Source organism: Falco punctatus, assembly GCF_963210335.1.
Source record: "Falco punctatus genome assembly, chromosome: 3".
Classification (NCBI taxonomy): domain Eukaryota; kingdom Metazoa; phylum Chordata; class Aves; order Falconiformes; family Falconidae; genus Falco; species Falco punctatus.
In genome coordinates this window covers 40,563,699-40,584,703 of record NC_137582.1, presented here as the reverse complement: position 1 = coordinate 40,584,703, position 21,005 = coordinate 40,563,699, and the positions used below count along the sequence as shown (strand labels likewise).

The following is a 21,005-nucleotide window of genomic DNA, read 5'->3' as shown; positions in this document are numbered from 1 at the left end:
ACTTAAATTGACCAGACCAGAATTGTAATTACCTTTCTGTCTTTTAGCAGCAGAGGGGTGCTGGACTGACCTGTGTTAAAAGCTGGGATGCAGCCATCCGTGCACACCAGAGCAGCCTACAGATGACCCTTGGCTGAAGCCCCAGCAGGGATTTCAAAAGGTCCTTTCTAAGCAGCGGCAGGGAGCAGCCTGCAGGCCTCCAAGGTGAAGCGGACCATGTGAATCCCATTCACAGCACCAGATGCTGTCACAGAAATAACCTGAATTGCAATTTAGATCAGGTCAGAGCAGAAGCGGTTCATTGCTGTGGCTATAGGAGAGGACAGGGAGCAGTAGAGGGATGGCATTTCCTGATGTCTGTGAGCCTGTGTAGGAGACCAGCCTGGCCGAACAGAGAGCTTTGGCTGGAACTCAGGAAAAAAAGGACAGTTTATGGTCTTTGGAAGAAGGGGCAGGCAACTCGGGAGGCCTACCAGGATGTCATGAGGTTATGCAGGGAGAAAATTAGGAGGGCTGGAGCCCAACTAGAACTTAATTTGGCCATTGCCAAGAAAAAATATTTCTATAAATAAATAAGCAACAGAAGGAGGGCTAAGGAGAATCTCCATCCTTTATTGGATGTGGGGGGAAACACAGTGACAAAGGATGAGGAAAAGGATGAGGTACTTAATGCTTCTTTGCCCCAGTCTTTTGTAGTAAGACCACTTGTTCTCAGGGTACTCAGCCCCTGAGCTGGAAGACAGGGACAAGGAGAAGAATGGAGCCCCAGTAATCCAGGGGGAAATGGTCAGTGACCTACTACACCACTTAGACACAAGTCTATGGGGCTGGATGGGATCCAGCCGGTGGAAGTCCTCATCAAGCCACTTCCCATCATTTAGCAACAGAGCTGGCTTGCTGGGGAGGTCCCAGTTGACTGGAGGTTAGCCAGTGTGATGCCCATCTACAAGAAGGGCTGGAAGGAGCGTCCAAGGAACTACAGGTCTGTCAGCCTGACCTTGGTGCCGGGGAAGATTATGGAGCAGATCATCGTGAGTTCCATCACACAGCATGTAGAGGACAACCAGATCAGGCCCAGCCAGTGTGGGTTTATGAAAGGCAGATCCTGCTTGACTCACCTGATCTCTGTCTGTGACAAGGTGACCTGCTTAGTGCATAAGGCTGTGGACTTTGTCTACCTAGACATTACTAAAGCCTTTGACACCGTTCCCCACAACATTCTCCTGGAGAAACTGGCTGCTCATGATTGGATGGGTGTACTCTACACTGGGTAAGAAAGCTGGCTGGATGGCCAAGCCCAGAGAGTGGTGGTGACTGGAGTGACATCCAGCTGGAGGCCGGTCACAGGTGGTGTTCCCAGGGCCCAGTGTTGGGGCCAGTCCTGTTTAATATTTTTATCAATGATCTGGATGGGGGGATTGAGTGCACTCTCAACGAGTTTGCAGGTGACACCAAGCTGGGTGGGAGTGTTGATCTGCTTGAGGGCAGGAGGCTCTGCAGAGGGATCTGGACAGGCTGGACCGATGGGCCGAGGCCGAGTGTGTGAGGTTCAACAAGGCTCAGTGCCGGGTCCTGCCCTTGGGTCACACCAACCCCACGCAGCGCTACAGGCTGGGGCAGAGCGGCTGGGAAGCTGCCCAGAGGAAAAGGCCCTGGGGGTGCTGGTCGACAGCCGGCTGAACGTGAGCCAGCAGTGTGCCCAGGTGGCCAGGAAGGCCAACAGCCCCCTGGCTTGTGTCAGAAACCGTGTGGCCAGCAGGACCAGGGCAGTGACCGTCCCCCTGCACTGGGCACTGGTGAGGCCGCCCCTCGAATGCCGTGTTCAGGTTTGGGCCCCTCACTGCAGGAGGGACATTGAGGGGCTGGAGCGTGTCCAGAGACGGGCAGCGAAGCTGGTGGAGGGGCTGGAGCACAAGGCTTATGAGGGAACTGGGGGTGTTTAAGCTGGAGAAAAGAAGGTCAAGGGGAGACCTTATCGCTCTCTACAACTACCTGCAAGGTGACTGTACAAAGTGGTGTTGGTCTCTTCTCCCAAGTAACAACTAATGTAGGGCAAGAGGAAACGGCCTGAAGTTGCACCGGGGGAGGTTTACAATGGGTATTGGGGAAAAAATTCTTCACCAAAAGGGCTGTCAAGCACTGGAACAGGCTGCCCAGGGAAGTGGTTGTGTCACCGTCCCTGGAGGTATTTAAAAGGTGTGAAGATGTGGCACTTAGGGACATGGTTTAGTGTTGGAGTTGGCAATGCTGAGTTAGTCGTTGGACTCGATGATCTTAAAGATCTTTTCCTACCTAAATGATTCTAGGATTCTATGTGAACTCTGGCCAGCTGGGGCAGCTATGAAGTTCTTATAACTTGCAACCCGTTTTTCACCAAAACTGTGTCAGATAACCAGCATATAACAACAGTGAATGACATTTGTCAGACAAGGAAGCTCCAAACCGTACATCCTTTTACAAATAGTTCACTTTGACAGTTAAATCGTTCTGACCAGCAAGACCATTAGCTGCAAATGCTTCTTAACTAGTGAGGCTGGCAAAGGCCTATGAACGTGTTTTGTTCACACACAGTGAATATGAGTAATTGCAGTGCTTTTGATCACTTGCCTATGTAAATTTCATAGTGCTATTATGAACAAGAATGCCAATTTTTTTTGCTGTTTCAGAGCAACTCCAAAATAAGTAAAGCACAGTCAATGGTTAAATGCAGAGATAAGAAAGCTTCTGGGTTGGATTTTCAGCAGTCATTTGCTCATGACATCACATAAACATATGCAGATTTTGTAAAAGTCCGGTAACTAATGATTTTTTATATGGAATCTGCTGTATACCCATAGAAGTGCCAGCATGACACCAGTGAAAACTGACCATTTATCTCCTTTCATAACTTACTAATGGTCCAGGAGACGATCAAGAGCAGCAGGACATCTCCAGTGCAAGAAGCAGATAAAGAACACAGATAAATTAAATGGAGGAGCTGCACAATACAATTCTCTGTACATTTCAGTCTCACTAACATTTTAAAGTATACATTTTTTCTGTAAGTTAAGTCTTTACATTTCAGATTGTATGGAATAAATTTTGAAAGAACATGCTATCAAAACCCAGTTTGGAATAGAACTTGATACTTACTTTTTAGAAACCGTTTTCCTACACAATTGTTTCAACTGGGGGATCCTGTTGTGTGTTTGTATAGATGATATGCAGTTCAATTTGCCTAAGGAGGTATGCTGATCATATATCGGTATGATTAGTTGTGTATTAAGCAAGCAAGGATTTGAAGACATGTGTGGAAGATCAGATTCTAGCAGAATAAGTTCATTTAAAATAATTTCATACCAAAGTTGCCAATTGCTATTCCAGAGTGAAAAAATGGCTTTATGTAATGCACCTATATTAAAAATGCAGTGGTTAAAAATAGGCATGATAGCATGTATAGTATCTTTAGACTCTTGCTATATATATGCATATTTCTATAAGCTACAATAAAAGTTGATACTTCTACCTCACACTTTACTGTAAAGGTAAGATTTTTTTAATTAAGTATTCAGGTTTTTTAAAATTCAGTTCTCTTTCACTCTGTGTGCAGTCTTAAAATTGTTCGTTTTGAGGTATTTGTATCAAGATACAACTAAGGAATAGCTGGTACACTGGGGAACTTCATTGAAAGGGACTGCTTACAGATGTATAATTGCTAATAATCTGGTCTCCTTTTATGAGAGAAATGTCATCCCCTAAAAGGTTAAAAAGCTTGTAAGTCATGACAGTGAGACTTGAGAGGTGGGCTCAACAAATGGCCAAAAACAAATATGCAACTGTTACCTGAGGTTATGGCTGATGTCACTTTCAAATGCAATATATATCATTTTGCTTCCATCAGCATTTTAAGTATTGCAATTTGTTTTTTTTAAGAATACTGACATGCCTTTGTTGGTGGTAAATAGTATTTTGATTCTCAGTCCCTAGGTTAACGCATTACAAAATTCTTTCTTGTTTGTGATGCATACTAGTCAAGGTTTGTCTTGGGTCAATTAGCTAATAAAGTACAATTTTGGAAAGCGTGTTTTGAACGAAGCAAAACTTTGCCCTGTGTCTTTTTTCTTTGCTTTTCCTCCTGGTTCTCCTGGTTCTCCTTCCAGATGATGTCTGCTACTGTGTTGTAACACTTGACTTGGTAACCTTTGTTGTTGTATTTAGTGTCAAGTTATGGTGCTCAAAAGAAATCAAAATGACCCTACTGACCCTCAGACATCTGTGCTCTAATAACTGGTTAGCTGTATAAAAACTTGCTTTTATATTTGCTATAAGCTTAGCTCTAACGTTAATACTTTTCTTTGGTCATATATCTGGTATTTTTCTCTGTTCTTCCCCTAGCGATGGACTTCCGAAGAAGACTGGGAACTAAAGTCAGGAGTAAAGGAGTTTGGAGTGGGTAACTGGGCTAAAATTTTGGTCCATGGTAATTTCAAGAACCGAACGAGTGTCATGTTAAAAGACCGGTGGAGAACGCTGCGCAAGATTGAACAAGGGTAACTTGGACTACAGGAATCAACTCTTCTTGACCTTTCCCTACTTAAGGACTTAGTCTACCTTTTCAGAAAAGTAACATTTTAGTTTCAGAGTGTCCAGCAGTGTTGCTGTCCTAAAACATGAAACAGAATAGTAATGGGCATAAAATGCTTATGTAAGCTCACTTGCTTAAGTAATGATGACTTAAATGTAAAGCCTGGCCTTTTATCTACATGAGGTAGATGACCTAATTTCTGAAATGTTGAAAATATTTGGAGTGATTTCAGAAAAGCCAGTTATGTACATAGGCATATTAAATGACTGGCAATATGTTGCTAATACAGACTCAAGTGTTCTGTGTTTTTAAAGGGTTGTATTGTTAGTCAGATTGAGCTTTTTATCATTTTGCTTCCTGCCATATAACTCATTCTAATCTGATTTGCTTCACTTTGAAATTTTGGTCAGACTTGTCATCTCTGTCAGTAATTTATACCAAAAAGTATGTATGCATTGGTACTGCTAATTTTGCAAACTGATTATTTTTTTGCAATTAAAAATGTGATACTCTGTGTAATTTTATATTTCTAAGTAGTAAAGGTGCTGCTTTTTTTTGTAAAGAAGCTTAAGTTCTAGGTGGAAGGTTATTTTGAACTCATGTATGTTGGCATAAATAGCACTTTTTATCTTGCAGAAGAGATGGAAAACACATGGAAAGTAAGAGTATGGCACTAGCTCTTAATAGTTCTTTATTATCTTGTGTCTTCTAACTTGTCTTGAGAAGTGGCTTCTTCTAGACCAACAGAAAAGGGAAGGCTCAAAAACGAATGGCCAAAGTGGGGCTTATGAGTTTATACTGACACTGATAGCACAGCTCATGAGATGTTTCATCTATGGTCTCCACTGTCTTTGTCCAAACTAATAGCAAGCAAAGACACACTGTGATGAGAGGAACTATCAAGGTGTCAGTTGGTCACTGCAGATACCCTGCTCATGAGAGACTGTAACAGATGCTGATGGTACTGTGCTGTCTGTCTTGATTCACACTGTGTGGGAAAGAGTTCCACAACCTCAGAAAACACATACTTTGCACTGTCGTACTGGTGTGAATCTAGTGACTTGAACTAACATATCACAGCATTCTTTTAGAAGAGAAATCTCTTCAATTCAGATGTTTTCTGTACTTTTGTCCTTGAATGAGGTTTTTATTTCACAAGAACCTTAACATGGAAAAGCATCTGTCCAAACTAGTCATAATAAAATAAACCTTTCAGATATTTTTCTTGGCTACACAGGAAGAGATATATTCTTGAAGGCTGAAATGTTCAGGAAGTATTAAGATAATCTCTCTGCTTTCTGTTTTGGAGGCCTGCTTCCATTAAGATAAAAAGGTAAAGCACCGTTAGAAAGGTTTGTTTCACACTCTTATTGTGGACAAAACGTCAGCCAAATCACCTTCCTCACTCTTGTCACCAGATACTACGGTTTCTTCTTGCAGCTGCTAGGTTCTACAGAGATGCTGCATGCCTTAACAGTAAATTTTCTCAACCTTAAGGCATAATTTCTTTTTAGCAAACATTGTGAATTTCAGGGTTTTGATAAGATACAGGCTTTGTCCTTCAGCAAGAAATGCTAGAGCAGCTGTAAGCCAACAATTCAAAAAGTCCTAGCAGGTACCTGACAAGTGAGAAAGTGCAGTATGCAGCCTCTTTAATGCTATAACAATAATTCAGGGTAATAGGTAACAAAACAGGGATTTGAGCTCCCTGCATACAGTCTTGCCAGTGCTCTAATATTGTAAATTTCTATGTTAATCGTTGTTCACAAGCAGTTTTAACTAGTAATAAGTGATTTTTTTTAATGTTAGGCAAGGCTTTGGTCACAAAGTCTTGTTTAGGTTCATCTGCCATAAAGTTCACACTGTATTAAGTGACATGAAATTCTGAACAAGACTGATTCCTTTACAATGCTGACTAGCATACACCTTTTCATAAAAGTGGCTGAACATGAAAACTGCAATATAGAGGAAGAATACCACTTGTAATATAAACGGCTGTGTAGATGGTACTGGGAAGGAGCAAAGGATCAAAACTGAAATCTGGCTTTAGCTCTCAAACTTTCATTTTTATTCACCCTTGCTATTTAATGATGACAGTAACTATTCTCAGACTTGTGAATGTTTGGCCGATTCACTGCTGAGTAGGAGCAGTGCCTGTAGACAGAACTGTGGTCAATAAAGAATGAGAATTTTAGGAAAAGCAGCTACTACGGTTAGAAACATTAGCTCTTTTAATTACAAAAGAAAAACATGGATGCATGCTTCTAGTGTTCTAATACAAAGATCAGTCTTGGTGATTTGTTTTTAGGCAGAGTTTCCTGAAATGCTTCTTCCAGAGTTCTGACTCCTTTAGAGTTTGATTAGGCTCCAGAAAATGCAGCAGAAAGGTCTAGGTTTCTTGGCATTGGTGTTGACTTTCTTAATCTTTTTGTTTCAAAGGTCTTTCAGACTTTTATGTAAAAATAAAGCTATGCACAAGGGGACATGAACAGTGCTCCAGCTGCCGAATCTTCTTCCAGGTTCCTTGGCACTGAGAGTTGCCAACTGCTTCCCAGTGTAAGATTTTACCTCTGAAATGTGACAATAAGTGAGGAATTAAAATGCTGAAAACTGTACATTTCATATTAACTAGGCTGTGTTGTATAACCTGTCAGAAGATTGGATTTGCTTGATAGTGTAAGACTTTAATTAGCTCACCTAGCTCTTAAAATGCTTCCTGGAGCAAGCACTATATTCCTGAGTATAGTATACAGCGCGGTAGATTGAGTAGCTGGTTGTACAGGTATTAAGTAGTATGCATATTAAAAAATGTATAGATCAAATAAAAATGTCTTCCAAATATTAAATGTCTACTTTAAAAATTACTGTTCTAGAAACCAGGTGTGTAGGTTTGTGAAGCGTAATGATCCACCACTGTTAAACCTGAAATCAGATTTGGATTGTGGCAGGAAATACCGTTTTTAAGTGAAAGTGCCTGTAGCTGTGAAAAGACCTCTTGCACTACAAAAGTTGCATCATCCCTTCACAGTAGTAAATTAAGCATTCAAGGCACTGAACTCTTATATTGAAATTATTTACCAATTTTATCTAGGTTTTAAAAGCAGTTTCTGTGAGAACTGAAAGGGTCAGTCTTCTGAGCTGCACAAGGGATATGAGCTGTTTCAGTTTTAGGGTGTGGTAAATGCAGCTTTCAATGAGACTGAGTAGTCTTAACTTCTGTACCAGGTTTTGCTACAGAAGAGAACAGAAAAATGGATTTTTTTACCCATCTGCATTATGCCCATCTCCAGAACAACGATGCGTGTCTGTTTTCATAGCTGGAGGCTGGCAAGCTACACACACAGTGTGTCCTTCTCGTAGGTACTGCATCCATTGAGCGTATGGTCGATTCTCCAAAGCACAGTGGTGTGAAAGTGATTCAGTTTTAAATTCTACACAGTATCTGCTCAGAAAGAAAAACACTAAGTTGGTTATAATCCATAATGCATAAGCTAGGTATACATTTTAAATGTATGTATCATACGAGTGGTATTTGTGAAGTGCAAGTTAGACAACATCATTGCTAACAAGTCTGTTTCTGGCCCTAGCCTAATTAATGGATTCTTAAAAACATTACACAAACTATTTCTGATTCTGTGCCCCCTGTCCAGTGCTTTATGTATAATCTCACTTTCTGGTTGTGTTCTGTGTTTTTAATTTACATTGAAAACTAGATCTCAGTAGCCCGTATTTTTTCGTCTATGCTGCTAAAAAGAGAAAATGGAAAAGAGGCTTTAAGAATACCAGTGGGCTTTATTGTTCTGGGGAAAGTAGCATAGGGCAAAGTATTATGAGCATTACAGACCCAGTAATAGCCCAATTTAAACTTCATAACCATCTCTACTGGAAACCAAAAAAAATTTTTTACTGTTTGTGTCAATTAATTTACAAGAAAGGTTTCTTGAGACCGATCACGTTCAGCCTATTTTGTTTGTTCAGAGACCTACATCTAATTTCTCAGCCTTAACACTTACGGATACATTTGGCTTTGATTTAGCATTATTTACTGTTTGCTTTCAAAAGCAGCTATCCTCAGATTTGCCACGACCCAAATATCTAATTCAGTACAATTAGCAAGTAATAAAAAACAACATCTAGAACACACAAATGAACTGCAGGAGAGAAAAACAGCACAAGCTATAGCTTATTGTTTAATTATCGCAAATTTAATTACATTTTTCTCTGTAGCCAGCTATTTTCTATTGAACAAGATGACCCACATGCATATGATAAGTAGATTACCCAGCTGCTTCTTTATCTGAAGGCCAGAGAGAGGATGCTGCTCGTCTTTTTCTTTCTTTACCGTATTCAGAGGTAGTTATGAAAGCAGGGACTGAGGAAGAGAACAGTTGTGGTAAGGCAGCAAGACACCATTGAGTCCTATTTCAGTTACTGTAGGTGCATGGATGAATCAGGAGCTTGTGGATGGTGTTGCTGGCTGACTATTGAAAAACTGATAAAATGCTGGCAGCTTCATACCCCAAGCCCATTCCCCACAGCTAAGCTCTCTCCTTATTCAGCAGAAATCTGTCTGGAAATGCACACCATCTAGTCTGTGAGGAAACAGGATGTGCTGGAAGCCTACAAGGAGCTCTGTTTTGTGTTCCATACTGGATCTGTGTTCTAGCTTTGCACAGAGGGGCTTAAATCGAGAAACTGAAGGAATGCATGCAGCTTAGTGGTTTACTTAATCGAAATTAAGAAAAGCCTAATTAGGAAAAAAAAGATAAATAAAGAGCAATATGGCAATAGAAAGTAAGGTTTAAAATTGTGTTTTTAATCAGTTAGCTGCAGATAGATGCACTTTTTTCCATTCATTGACATCAGCAAAATTTACAAAGGCCATGATGGGCACAATATACAGATAAAGAGAGTTTACCATGTTCATGGCCGCAGTCTTCTCCCTGGTATGTCAAGTACTCCAAGCAGCCAGCCTTCTCTTCTAGAGCAGGGCATGGTTCCCCACCATTTTTAGGTTCCTGTTGTACGTAGCGCCTACGTACCCGCAGATCAGGTTTACATTGTTCTGCACAGCCACTCCAATGACTCCACTCCCCCACAATGCATGGAAGAGCTGCAAAGCAGTATTAAACATTACTAGCAGTCAAGACTTCTGTTTTATCCTAATTGCTCTCAAAAGCTTGCATAGTAAGACTGATTTTTTCTTTTTTACATGCTTTCATTTTCGTCTTCAAATTTAACATTCAAACATGTCTGCAGTGCTTGGCTCCCTGTTCATCTTTTGTCCAGAAAGAAACAGCTCTTCATGGAAACCTTTCACTACAGCTGTGGGGTTCTTCTGTACCATCTTCTGAAGCACATGGCATTAGCCCCGAAGGAGGCCAACTCATGGATTATCTAGACCAGTGAGTGGTCTGACCTACCTTGGCAGTTCCTACGCCACCAGATTTTGTTTAAACTCTGAACATAAAGTAGCAGAATTCAGGAAGCCTTTCAGCCCTCTTGATTCCCCTCAGATTGATTTCTAACCCCTTTTCCTCGACACTGAATGAAGTTGCACTGCCACATCTTTGTTGCCCTGTTTTAACACAGAGTATCCTGCACCATGGCCCTTGCTGCAGAGACAGTTTCTGGTGATAATTTCGGGTTTGTTTAGTGTCAGAACAATGCAGGGTTGTGTGTAGAGTTGTGTTTCTGTGTCTGTATGTTTACTGATGTACACAGAGCTTTACAACAATGCAGATATTTAAATGTGCTGAATGTGTGAAAATGTGATTTTAAGGCCCTCTTTTGCTCATTCCCCACCACAGAACAGTCCAATAGATATTTGCATTTTAGTTCTCGTGGGTCACAAACTTCCTCTGAACTTGACCAAAACATTATGGGGCAAGTGCCATTGTTTTGGATGTAAACTCAGTTATAGGAAACAGCATTTCCTCAGGCAGAGAGCAATCAGTAGTACAGCTACCATACACGTGTACCTCTCCTAACCCAGCCTAATAGTCAGAGGTACAAAGAAATCCTTTCACCTGTTAAATTCACATATATTAGGTGAGCTCACTGAAGGTCTCAGATGAAGAAAGAAAGAAAAATACTTTGTGTTCTGTGGTACTTTTCTGGCAACTGTTGAAAACTTTAGCCCAGTTTATGGCCTTTGACACTTTTTTTGATTACATAACACACAGTTTATTTAGAAAAGAACCTAAATCATCATATTATATAGCCAATGAGCCTTCATGTCATGTTTGCCACTTTTTGTAACCTTTCTAGGAGAGATGTAAATGGAAAACTAAGCATCTCTTAGTTTTGGTATTGTCTTGAAACTCAGAAATGCTCCGATCTATCATACCTGTTATCCACTAGCCGTTTCCTTGCTTATTTTATTCTCTGCAGTGCATCTAATAATGATGGCGTGCTCCTTGTAGTTCTCATTTACATTAAGTGTGACACACATTTTTCCAATCTGTAATTCTCCTTTCTCTTGCATTTCTCATTTGTATTCTGGCAAAACAGTAGCTCTGTGTCAACCTTGCTAATGGAAGTATGGACAATATGCGAGGTATCTTCCAGGTGGATACAAATAATCTGCTACAGAAGAAGAGGTTTTACAGCCTGATTCGCAGAATACAGAAGCAGGTGACGGACATATTATTCCTGACTAAGAAGCTACATACACAAGTCTTCACTTTATTTGCCCATTAACACACACACAGCCGTTTCACGTTTCCATGAAACAAACTCAAGTTTCCTTAGCCTCCAGGAACACCAAGCCCCAGATTTTGAAAACGGTGTGGCCTAACAATTTCACTTTTAGCAGTCAAAATGCATTCTACAGTACTTCAAAACTGTACTGAGCACTGACCCCTGAGGGGCTGGATGAGGATCATATCCAAGTGCTTACTGATGGAACAAACACAGCCTCTCCAGATAGGAATTTCAAGTCTACACAGGCTCAGCAGGCCGAGCCGTGAAAGAACAGGTAAGAAAAACATCTCACACATGGGCATCCATCAAGCAGAAGAATCATATGACAATAAGCAGTCATTTCCCTACATGAGTAGTCCTCAACTGTGGCCCACACAAGGACCTCTAATCTGACCAGTGGTTCATTTCCAGCAGCCACTTTTCCTGGAGGCCACCTGGTAGGTGCTTCAAGTTGGGCAGCTGCATCCCTCCAGGCCCCTTCCCCTTTCATCAGTGTGTGTGTCCAGAGGGAATGTCCTCTGCTAGGACACCAGCAGCGGTGCCAGCTTTCCCATGCATGCACATTATGCTGCTGGGCGAGCAAGGAATGGCCCTCTGCAGCTTTCCTTAACTGTGAAATAAGCAATCAAAACACTGCAGCGCTGTGTACTAGTCCACGCTGCTTCCCCTAACATCATTAGCTCCTTTCTGTCCTCTGATGGGCTTGCTTTTTCAATAAAGTTGTAATTAATGTCATGTAATTGAAATACTAGCACAGTGTCTTATAAAAGCCTAAAGGTGCCTATGTTAATGTTAAGGTTTCTTAGTGATATGGAAACTCCCCAATTCTTCAAAGACTTGTTTTAATTGCACATTACAAGCAGGCTGAAAATCTTTTTCTGTGTAGTGTGAATCACATTTTACTTTGCTTTTCCACTCCTTTATAAAGGCAAGTCTTCAACATGATACTTAGAGAATGGTGGAAAATATATGTTACAATCAATGGCTGGGCTTTCTGAAGTGTTTTGAGTCACACCTCTCATTATCTAGTTGAACAGAGATTTTTACTTTCCCATGTGTTCTGTTTCTCATTAGCTCGTAATGGAACATATCATATATTTTCAACCTTTTTTTCCCTGTATTTTCTGATTACAATTTTAATCCCCAAGAAGCTTTACAGCCTGACTACTAGTTACATACTTGTATTTGTGTTACAGGACAGTGATGGGACCAAACTAGTCTTTCAGGAAAATATTCCATGCCCTCTAGGATTCTGCCGGTACAAGACATTGGGAAGAGTAAAATGTGATAACCTCTTTGGTGTTTGTGACTCTTCTCATAAGGCACAGAATTTGATGTTTGCTCTGCCATTGCATCTCCAATTTTTTGGAGCACTACAGCCATTGTAAAGCAGATAAAACCCCCGACTGAGGCTCCTTGGCAGATGTCCTTACTGTACCATCACAGTTCCCCTCCTTTCCTCTCACTGTGCACCTGTCCTGACCAAACTTGCCCACTTCTGAGCGGTCCGACAGCACCAGGCTTACGAGTGGCTGAGGATGCTGCATCCCACACCCTAAGGAACTCCACTGAAACAGAACCACAGAGCAGCCCTGAGCATTGGGCCACCAGTTGTCCATCCTGCTTAACTGTTAGCATTCTCTGAAATTTTCTTCTATTTACTGATAAACACCTTTCCAGGAAGACCCTAGGTATAGTTTGTAAAACAGCACTGGAAAATTACACTGAAAAAGCGTATGGCTCCACGTGCAGATCCCTGATGCTGCACCACTAGGCACTGCTCTGACACATCGAGGTACCCCAGGGCACGAGACACAGTCTGTGGCTGTGAAGGCACCGCTCTAACGTGTTGCAGCCCAAACCCCAGACATTTGTTTTAAGCATTTTGAACTCGAAAAAAAGAAAAGCAGTGACAGTAAAAATGTCTTGGACCCTGTCATGGGATAGCCAGGACAAGTGCTAAATGTAGTATGGACCTCAGTCTTTGCCAGCTGGCTGCAGGTCCAGAAAACAGTCCTTGGCACCACTCTGTTTAATAGTAGAAACATAGACTTCAATGTCTGATCACACATCTTAGTTCTACCTAGAGTACCCAAAGGACAGTAAATGTCCTCTAGCCCTTTTTCCTTATCTGTTGGCTCCCTTCCTTGGCTGTATGAAGTAAGAATTTCCACATAATTTTAGTCCCATATTAGCACTTTGATACACAGATAACATCAGGTCTATCATCCCATTCTCCATGTAGAAAACTCCCAAAGGGACTGAGTAGCTGCACAACAAATGAAGTGATGGCTTCACATCTTACTAGAATTAAACCAAGGTGACAGTTAAATATTGGTCATCTGCAGCAATACATGGCAATTTTATGGTCATCAAGATTTAGAAAAAGAAGTATGAATTGCCTTAGTCATGTGGAATAATAAGAACATTGGATTGCTGGAATGGAATTTAGCCAGTGGGATAATAATGTCGCTTTTGCAGTCAGTACCCAGCAACTATTATGGGACAGTACATCAGTTTTGTGCCTCATTGGAAAGATGTTAACTTCCCCAGCATGACAGAGAATGGGTCCCAGGGCTGACATAAAAGGAATTGTGCCATTTCTTGAAATACAAAAAGAAGTATCAGGGATCCATAGCTACACTGTTACGGTCTCTGTCTATGTTACTATTGGTCCAGCTTAGTTAACACAATGATGGTAGAAATGATTCACTGAGAAAATGAGAAGGATGCAAGTCAAAGGAACCTGAAGGACAGGATTTGTGCTCAGATACTTACCAAAATGTGAAAGCTAATGAGACACTTAGAAGTTCAAAATTACACTGAAAAATTACATTGCTATCCTATGAAACACAGCTTGAGTGGTCAGGGTATTTTCTTTTTCTCCATTTACAGCACTGTGAATCATAAATGATCGGTTAGGTTTGGGGTTTTTTCTGAGTTACACTCTATTTAATTTTTTCCCATCTCTGGAAAAAAGAGGATTGTTGTATCTCTACTGAATCACTGCACAACATATTTTGTAATGTATAATGTATAAGGATCTATGGATTTTCTCAGACTAACAACTTTGACTCAAATGACAAACTCATTCCTTTTTCAGGCTTTTTCATTGTACAGTAGTTCCTATTTAAAATGCTCTCTATGTACAAATATTCTTTCTTCATTGTTAGAACTTCGAAGATACTTAATGTGAAAACCCTTGGACTTAGGTTTAGCAGCCCATGGACTTCTGCTGAGCCATCTATTTATAAAGTCCCAGACCTACTACGATTTTTAGGCATGACAGAATTTAACCCTGGCATTGGCAGCTTTAGGACACCCCTCCTTTCAGTGGTTTCTGTTATTTTGGAGTATTGGTTTTGCCTTATTCCTAACACATTTCTTGATTACATACACTTGAAGCACTCATACTTTTCCCAAATACTTCATCCTGTTAAATATTTGCAAAAGGATGAAATGTCATTTCAGCAGGTGCTGAAGTCATGAGTGGCAAACAGGCTGACAAACAAGCTGTAGCACAAGAACCACTGATCACCTTTCTTCACATTTCTGTTCTAAATTTGTGAACTCTACATTCAAAACTATTTCAGAGAGAACTATGCCAATAAACACCCTTGGTGTCATTAAACACTCAGAAAGAATTTAGAAACACTCAATGGTGAGACCTCAACATCCAACTGGAACAAAAATTACTTCAAAATTTCCAGCCACACTTGTCTAAAGTTGATGCAAACTCCCACTGGAACTATTTATATTCTGTTTATACAAGACATAACTTACTGGCTGCTTGTAATAGAAAGTATATATGATCATTTGCCTTCAAAAGAATGACTTCTTGTGATCAGTTTTGTAGGTTTTGGATGTATGATTCTAGGTTCACCTCCTCAGGCTGCCAAAATCCTGTCCCACCCATGCTACATTCATGCAAGACATCCTGCTCCCTTTGCTTGCGCTAGCAGCGGTGCTCACACAGCTGGGCAGTGAGGCAGTGCAGGGAGCCAACCAGCCGAAAATAGGAAACAGAGACAACAGGAGTAGTTTCCTGCGGGTTTAGCTCCCTGAACTGGGCCACCACAGACAGTCAAATTTCAGTCCTGGTGCAGGAGAGAGAAACGCGGGGAGACTTTGCCAAGACTCCATCTTTCTGCCTGGTTCTAGGGCACCCACTGTCCACACAAGGGTACAAGACAGTCATGCATTTTGAGGCGTCACCACTGTGCTTGAGACAAAAAATACCATCTTAAACACAATAAGGCATCATCAAGTGCCAGAAGTTATGGTAAGAGAAGTGTCTAAACTTTCTTTTCAAGCACAAGTTAGAGCTTCCTTTTGAAGAGCATAGGAATTTTTACCAGATTACAGCTCCGGTTTAATACTGACACTATGCACCTTTATTAGCTCTCTCCTACTATACTTGAATATTCAAAATCATTTGATTTACTGAAAAGACACAATATGCTGTGACTATGTGACAAGCAAGCATCTTGTCAGTTCTCTCCCTACTGATTTTCCTGAATGAAATATGAATATATTAAAAAAATGCTAATTTTAAAGATGCTACCTTCTGTCAGACCTTGTGGTGCATGTTTTTTTTCCCTTCTGTTATTCTGAAGAGATTATTGAGTGGTGAGAGAACTGACCGTGTTTCCTCTGGAGACCTGGGGTTCTCCTCTGCTGAGTCTGCACAGCTTTACGTCACCTAGGATGGGTCTGCACCACCTGACAGTCATACTCCCCCTTCCCAGCCCAGGCAGACGCAAGCCAACATGGGTCCCCAAGCTGTGTGGCTATGTCAGCACAGCACTGAGCCTGCTCAATGCACCCGAATTAGCAGGACTGTGCAGAGGAGACTCGTGCCGTTTTGGCTGCAGGCTGGCATGCGTCCAGCCAGCCGGGAAGAGACGTGAGGCTGGCTGAGTACCCCTGCTGCACCTGTAAAGCAAGGGCTGCCCCCCGCATCGCAGAGAGGAGGGAGGACAAATTGTGTAGACCACAAAGGGCAGAAATACCACGGAAAGTGGGGGTGTAAATACCTACAAGGCTGCTGGGTTCAGTTTGGTAGAACTGGGTCACTTTCCCCTCCTTGCCACTGCTCTGCAGAGAGCCAGGCCTTCCCTGCAGGCTGGCAGAGGACCCTCTCACTCACTCCCCTATGCTCACTTTGAAGTCCTTGCCTTCAGGGTGGATCCTTGCTGATTCCTGCCCCTAGAAATGAGAACAAAACCTTGCCCTGGGGATTTCCCCAATTATTTCATTGGTATTTGTTTGGCAAGACATAAGGAACCCGCTCAGAAACACGGACGGCACTAAATCCACCTCCCTGTTGTCTCTGTAATCCCACATCCCCACTGTAACCGATGTGAGTTTAGGATGAGTGTGAGTGAGCAGTACATAACATCACATTTTAGAGGGAAAATAACTTCAGACCGGCAAACGCCAGGCACTGCACTATGGCTGATCCAGAAACCCTGCGAACGCCTAGTGCGGGAAAGGTCTCCCTTCCCATGCCTGTGCCTGTTGCTGTGCTCACACAGCCCCAGCCTGGTCTCTGCTCCGGCCCTCGCCCCGCGGCTGGTGGTACCGGGGAGGGCTTCGCCCTTGCAGAGCCCCCTCACAGCTGAGACCTGACCGCACCCCCCACCTCCAACCCCCAGGGCAACCTTCAGCCCGCAAAGCAGCGGCAGGCAGCCCGCTAACTGCGCCTGGAGAAAGGGCCCGGGCTCCCGGGGGATCCCCGCTCGGCGCCCCCCGCCCCTCTCGGTGGGCTCCCCCCAGGGCCGGGGAGGGGGCGGACGCACCTACCCGGGCACGCCTGGCCGTGGTCGTGGCAGCAGTCCCCGGCCCGCCGGCATCCTCCGTCGCAGTAGCAGGTCCCGTAGCCCCCTCCCTCCCTCCATCCCTCGCTGACGCAGGCGGCGTCCCGGCCCTCGCAGCACTTCCCCGAGCAGCTGCCCCCGGCCCCGCTCCCGGCCCACAGCAGCCACAGCCACAGCGCTCCCGACAGCGCCGCGCCGCCCATCACCGTGCCGCCCATCACCGCGCCGCCCGCCACCGCGCCGCCCCGACGTGAGGATCCTGCCGCCGCTACGCGCTCCGGCCGGCACCGGCACCCGGTGGAGCGGGGCGGGATCGGCGGGCAGGGAGCGGGGGCGGGGGGGGGCGGCCGGCGCGGTCCTGCCCGGCCCTCCCGGCCCCACCGGGTCGGGTTGGGAGGCCCGGCCGCCCCCGCTCCCTGCCCCGGGGGGCCCGGGCAGCGGCCAGGCTGCCGCGGCAAAGCTTCGGGAGCGGGAGGTGGGGAGGGTGCGTGTCCCCAAGGGTGTCCTGCACGGCAGGGGATGTTCCCCACAAGATCTGCATGGCAGTGACCCACGGTGTCCCACACTGTCATATCCAGGGATGTCCCGCACAGCGATGTCCCACACAGCAATGTCGCACATCACGATGACCCTCACAGCAACATCCCGTACAGGGATGTCCTGCACTGCCACATCCCACACAGCCACGTCCCATGCAACCATGTCTCACACAGCCATACCCCACACAGTAACACCCCACGCGCAGGGACCCACAAAGTGGTGACCCGTGATGCCCCCCGCAGCAGTGCCCCCCCCCCCCCCCCCCCCGGTGATGTCCCTCCCACACAAGTCCTGCACAGCAGTGTCACACAGCCATGTCCTGCACAGTGGTGGCCTTCACAGAACTGATCTGCACGGCAGCGTCCCACCCAGCGGTGCCCTGCATAAGTGACCCATGCAGCTGCAAATGGCACAGCCGTACCCTGTGCATCAGTGACACACAGCGACCCGCACAGCTGTCCCAGAGTGTCCCTATCCACCTCCACGACAGCCTGGCGGGTGTGGGCAGCCTGGGGCCACCGGACACAATTTGTTGGTACAGGAGCTTTCTCATTTCAGGGCACATCCCACTCAGCCAAGAGCATTTGCGTGTGTTATGTTTTTCATTTTCTTTCTTTCTTTTTTTTTTTTTCTTTTCCCCTTTTAAAGCTCTGTTTCCAGAACAAACAAAAGAAGCTGTATTTGCAGGTGCACAAGGAAAGCAGGACGGATCCTCAAGTAACTTCCTAAACATGAAGATTTGGATTCCGGTTTCCAGTCATCTCCGGTCCTAAGAGGTTTTCAAGATTAATGGGACCTGATCATTGCAGCCAAAAACCAAATCCCAAAAGTAAGTAGTGAGGTGACTGCAAAAATATGTTAGCTTTGCACACTTCAATTTGCAGATAGTTAGCTACTAAGGCATGAGACATCTGGTCTCCCAAAGCTGCCTACAGATGGGAGGTAACAGTCTGTTATATTATCTGCTACGTTGTGGGTACTTGGACCCCCTGAGACAGCTCGGGCCAGCCAGAGTTTAATTTCTTCTAGCCATCACAATGTTGCTGTTAAAATGTTGTTTAAATCCTGGAGGACTGGGTCTGCACTGTTATCCAGTGTGCCACTAATGAACTCACTGGCACCTTGCCAGCCTAAAACTTGAACCAATGAATAGTGAACACTGGGGGAGTTCCTGCGGTGGGTGAGAGGAGAAAAAGACTTCCAGCCTGTCTTGGTGAAAGGTGGTGTGAGAGCAGAATGCCTCTTTACCTTTTCCTTTCCTTTATTGGGTTCTTGTGGTTCACCTGAAAGGCAAAATATTAGCCAATCCATGTAAAAACTACCTTTATATGTAGATAAATCATGTGTGGATGACTTGTGCTAAAGGGATAAGTCAGCAAAACTTGGACGAGTTTGGGACAAATTAGAGTGGCTTTGTCTTACTGGATATGTTTACAGAAAAACAAGAAACTATGTCTGCAATGGTCTAATAAAAGAAAACAGAATACAAATGAAAAATGTTAAAATTTCTACTAGATGCAGAAAAGCAGATTCTTCAGAGCAAGCAGAAAAAAGGGTCTTCATTAAAGGACAGAATAAGCTCACCCAGTTTGTTCCAGCAAATATTTTGGTTTTTCCCTTTTAGTTTAGTTCCTTGCTATTAGGACTAGCACTAGGTAACTTGTGAGTAAGAAGGACAAAGAAATACAGCGATGTGTTCTCAGGCAATGAAGCAGCATTCAAACTCTTGCAGGCAATTCCAGAAAAATAGGCAGTTTTCTTTCTAGTCTGACATGAGGTCGTCCACAGAAAGTAGGTGTTGCTCGTATGCTGCCGTCAGTTACCTTTTTGTCATGCAGATAACTTTACAAGGAAAAGCTGTTTGGGCAAGGCTGATATAAAAGGTATATGTAGGTAAGCTTAGGGAATGGGCCAAGCCCTTGCTCTGTCTTCCTCGTAAGCCACAGAGGGCCATTGAATGGAACAGAGGTCATCAGTCATCTGTTCCACACGTGCCCTCGGTGCTGAAATACTTCTTCTTAATTCCAGAGGTGAGGAGAAATCTCAGGACAGAGGACTGTAGTCCTCTCAAAAGCAGGTGTTGCTTCTGGCTCTGAGATTTTGAAAACTGTGGTCTAGCTCACGTTGCCAGCTATTTTTGTGTCTTTCTGCTATTTCTGCCCTATTTTAGTTTTAAGTACTCAAAACTCAAAATTCCAAACTAAAATATAACTGCAGTATTGTATGGTAAGAGAGGAAAAGAAATCAAGACTGTGAAACACATTTTTCAACTAATTTCTCCAACATGTAAATGGTTCCAATGAGCCTCATTCCATTGTTATTTCCAACTAAAGTGTCCCCATTGCCTTACATGGAGCTCTCCTTGGTTTATAATACCACAAAGACAAAACCGAGCCAAATGAGCTCCAACATTAAATTAGAAAGAGAACTAGCCTCTCTTATTTACCATGCTTACCAACTCTATTATTTACCATGGTTATTTATGCTCTCTCTATATAAAACATGTACAGCAGAGCCGAACGCTTACTCTCTGTCCACTCCTGCGGTGCATTGTCTACACATAGTATTTAGGCAGAAGACCAAAGCCACCTGCAACTGGGAAAGGCTTCAGTCTGGGAACAAAATATATGTTTGATAGTAAAATACCTCTCTTGTTTTTCCAAGTTTAACTTACAGCCACCATAATTTTGGGGACCTGATATAAGCTCAGCTTCAAAGACTTTTTCAAACACATTATCTGTCAGCCCGCAGCATTCCACATGTCCACACCTTCTCACAAGCAAACTCTCTGGAAGGTCCTAACTTGCACAAATAGAGTCCATTTTTCCTTTCTGCTAGGAGGTTAATCCAATGGCAACAAAATTAGAAGACTTCAAAGATCTTGCAGAACATTTATTTTGCTTTTAGACTTGTGTTTGCACTCTATTTAATTTACAGAAATACCCTTCTGAAATCAACCCGCTTACATTTTATATTGAGACAACACGGTGACTGATGTGGCTGCAAAGCTTACAGGCTGTTTCCATCCTGCTACACAGGATCACGCTTCCTGGGAGCACCACAGTCAACTACAGCTTGAGTTTGTCATAAAAGGCCCTTTTCCCCCTTATTCTGAAAAAGTCAACTTCCTCCTGATAAGAAATAATCCCTACTAAGGTGAATGACCACATCACAGTGTTTGCTAAAGCAGCTGACAGCTTTAAAGCAATACCAACATTTTATATGTAAGAAAAATGAGGTGTAATTTATCTTCACTAACAATCAGCCTGTATCAGAAAAACACAGTAGGTGATATGCAAAAGGTTTCTATAGTTTCATAGCCTGTGCTGTTAGACAGAAAGCACAATGCTATTTCAATGGCTAGCTTGAGCTGCTCT

At 43.5% G+C, this 21,005-nt stretch overlaps 2 protein-coding genes across 2 annotated transcripts in view; one reads left to right on the top strand and one right to left on the bottom strand.

Annotated features, from left to right (window-relative positions):
• Positions 1 to 5,783, top strand: part of TERF1 (telomeric repeat binding factor 1) — a 36,286-nt gene extending 30,503 nt beyond the window's left edge. Inside the window, exon 10 of the mRNA XM_080381448.1 lies at positions 4,375 to 5,783. Coding sequence (XP_080237574.1) covers positions 4,375 to 4,533 — 159 coding nt within the window. The 3' untranslated portion in view covers positions 4,534 to 5,783. The remainder of the gene's footprint in view (positions 1 to 4,374) is intronic.
• Positions 5,784 to 6,772: 989 nt separating this feature from the next.
• SBSPON (somatomedin B and thrombospondin type 1 domain containing) lies at positions 6,773 to 17,870 on the bottom strand. Its single transcript, XM_080381447.1, has 5 exons — positions 17,075 to 17,870; positions 9,483 to 9,677; positions 8,846 to 8,936; positions 7,830 to 8,006; positions 6,773 to 7,134 (listed from the first exon to the last, which is right to left on the bottom strand). Exons 1-5 carry the CDS (start codon positions 17,658 to 17,660, stop codon positions 7,017 to 7,019), a joined length of 1,167 nt encoding a protein of 388 aa, XP_080237573.1. The 5' UTR covers positions 17,661 to 17,870; the 3' UTR covers positions 6,773 to 7,016.
• Between the last annotated feature and the right edge of the window lie 3,135 nt (positions 17,871 to 21,005).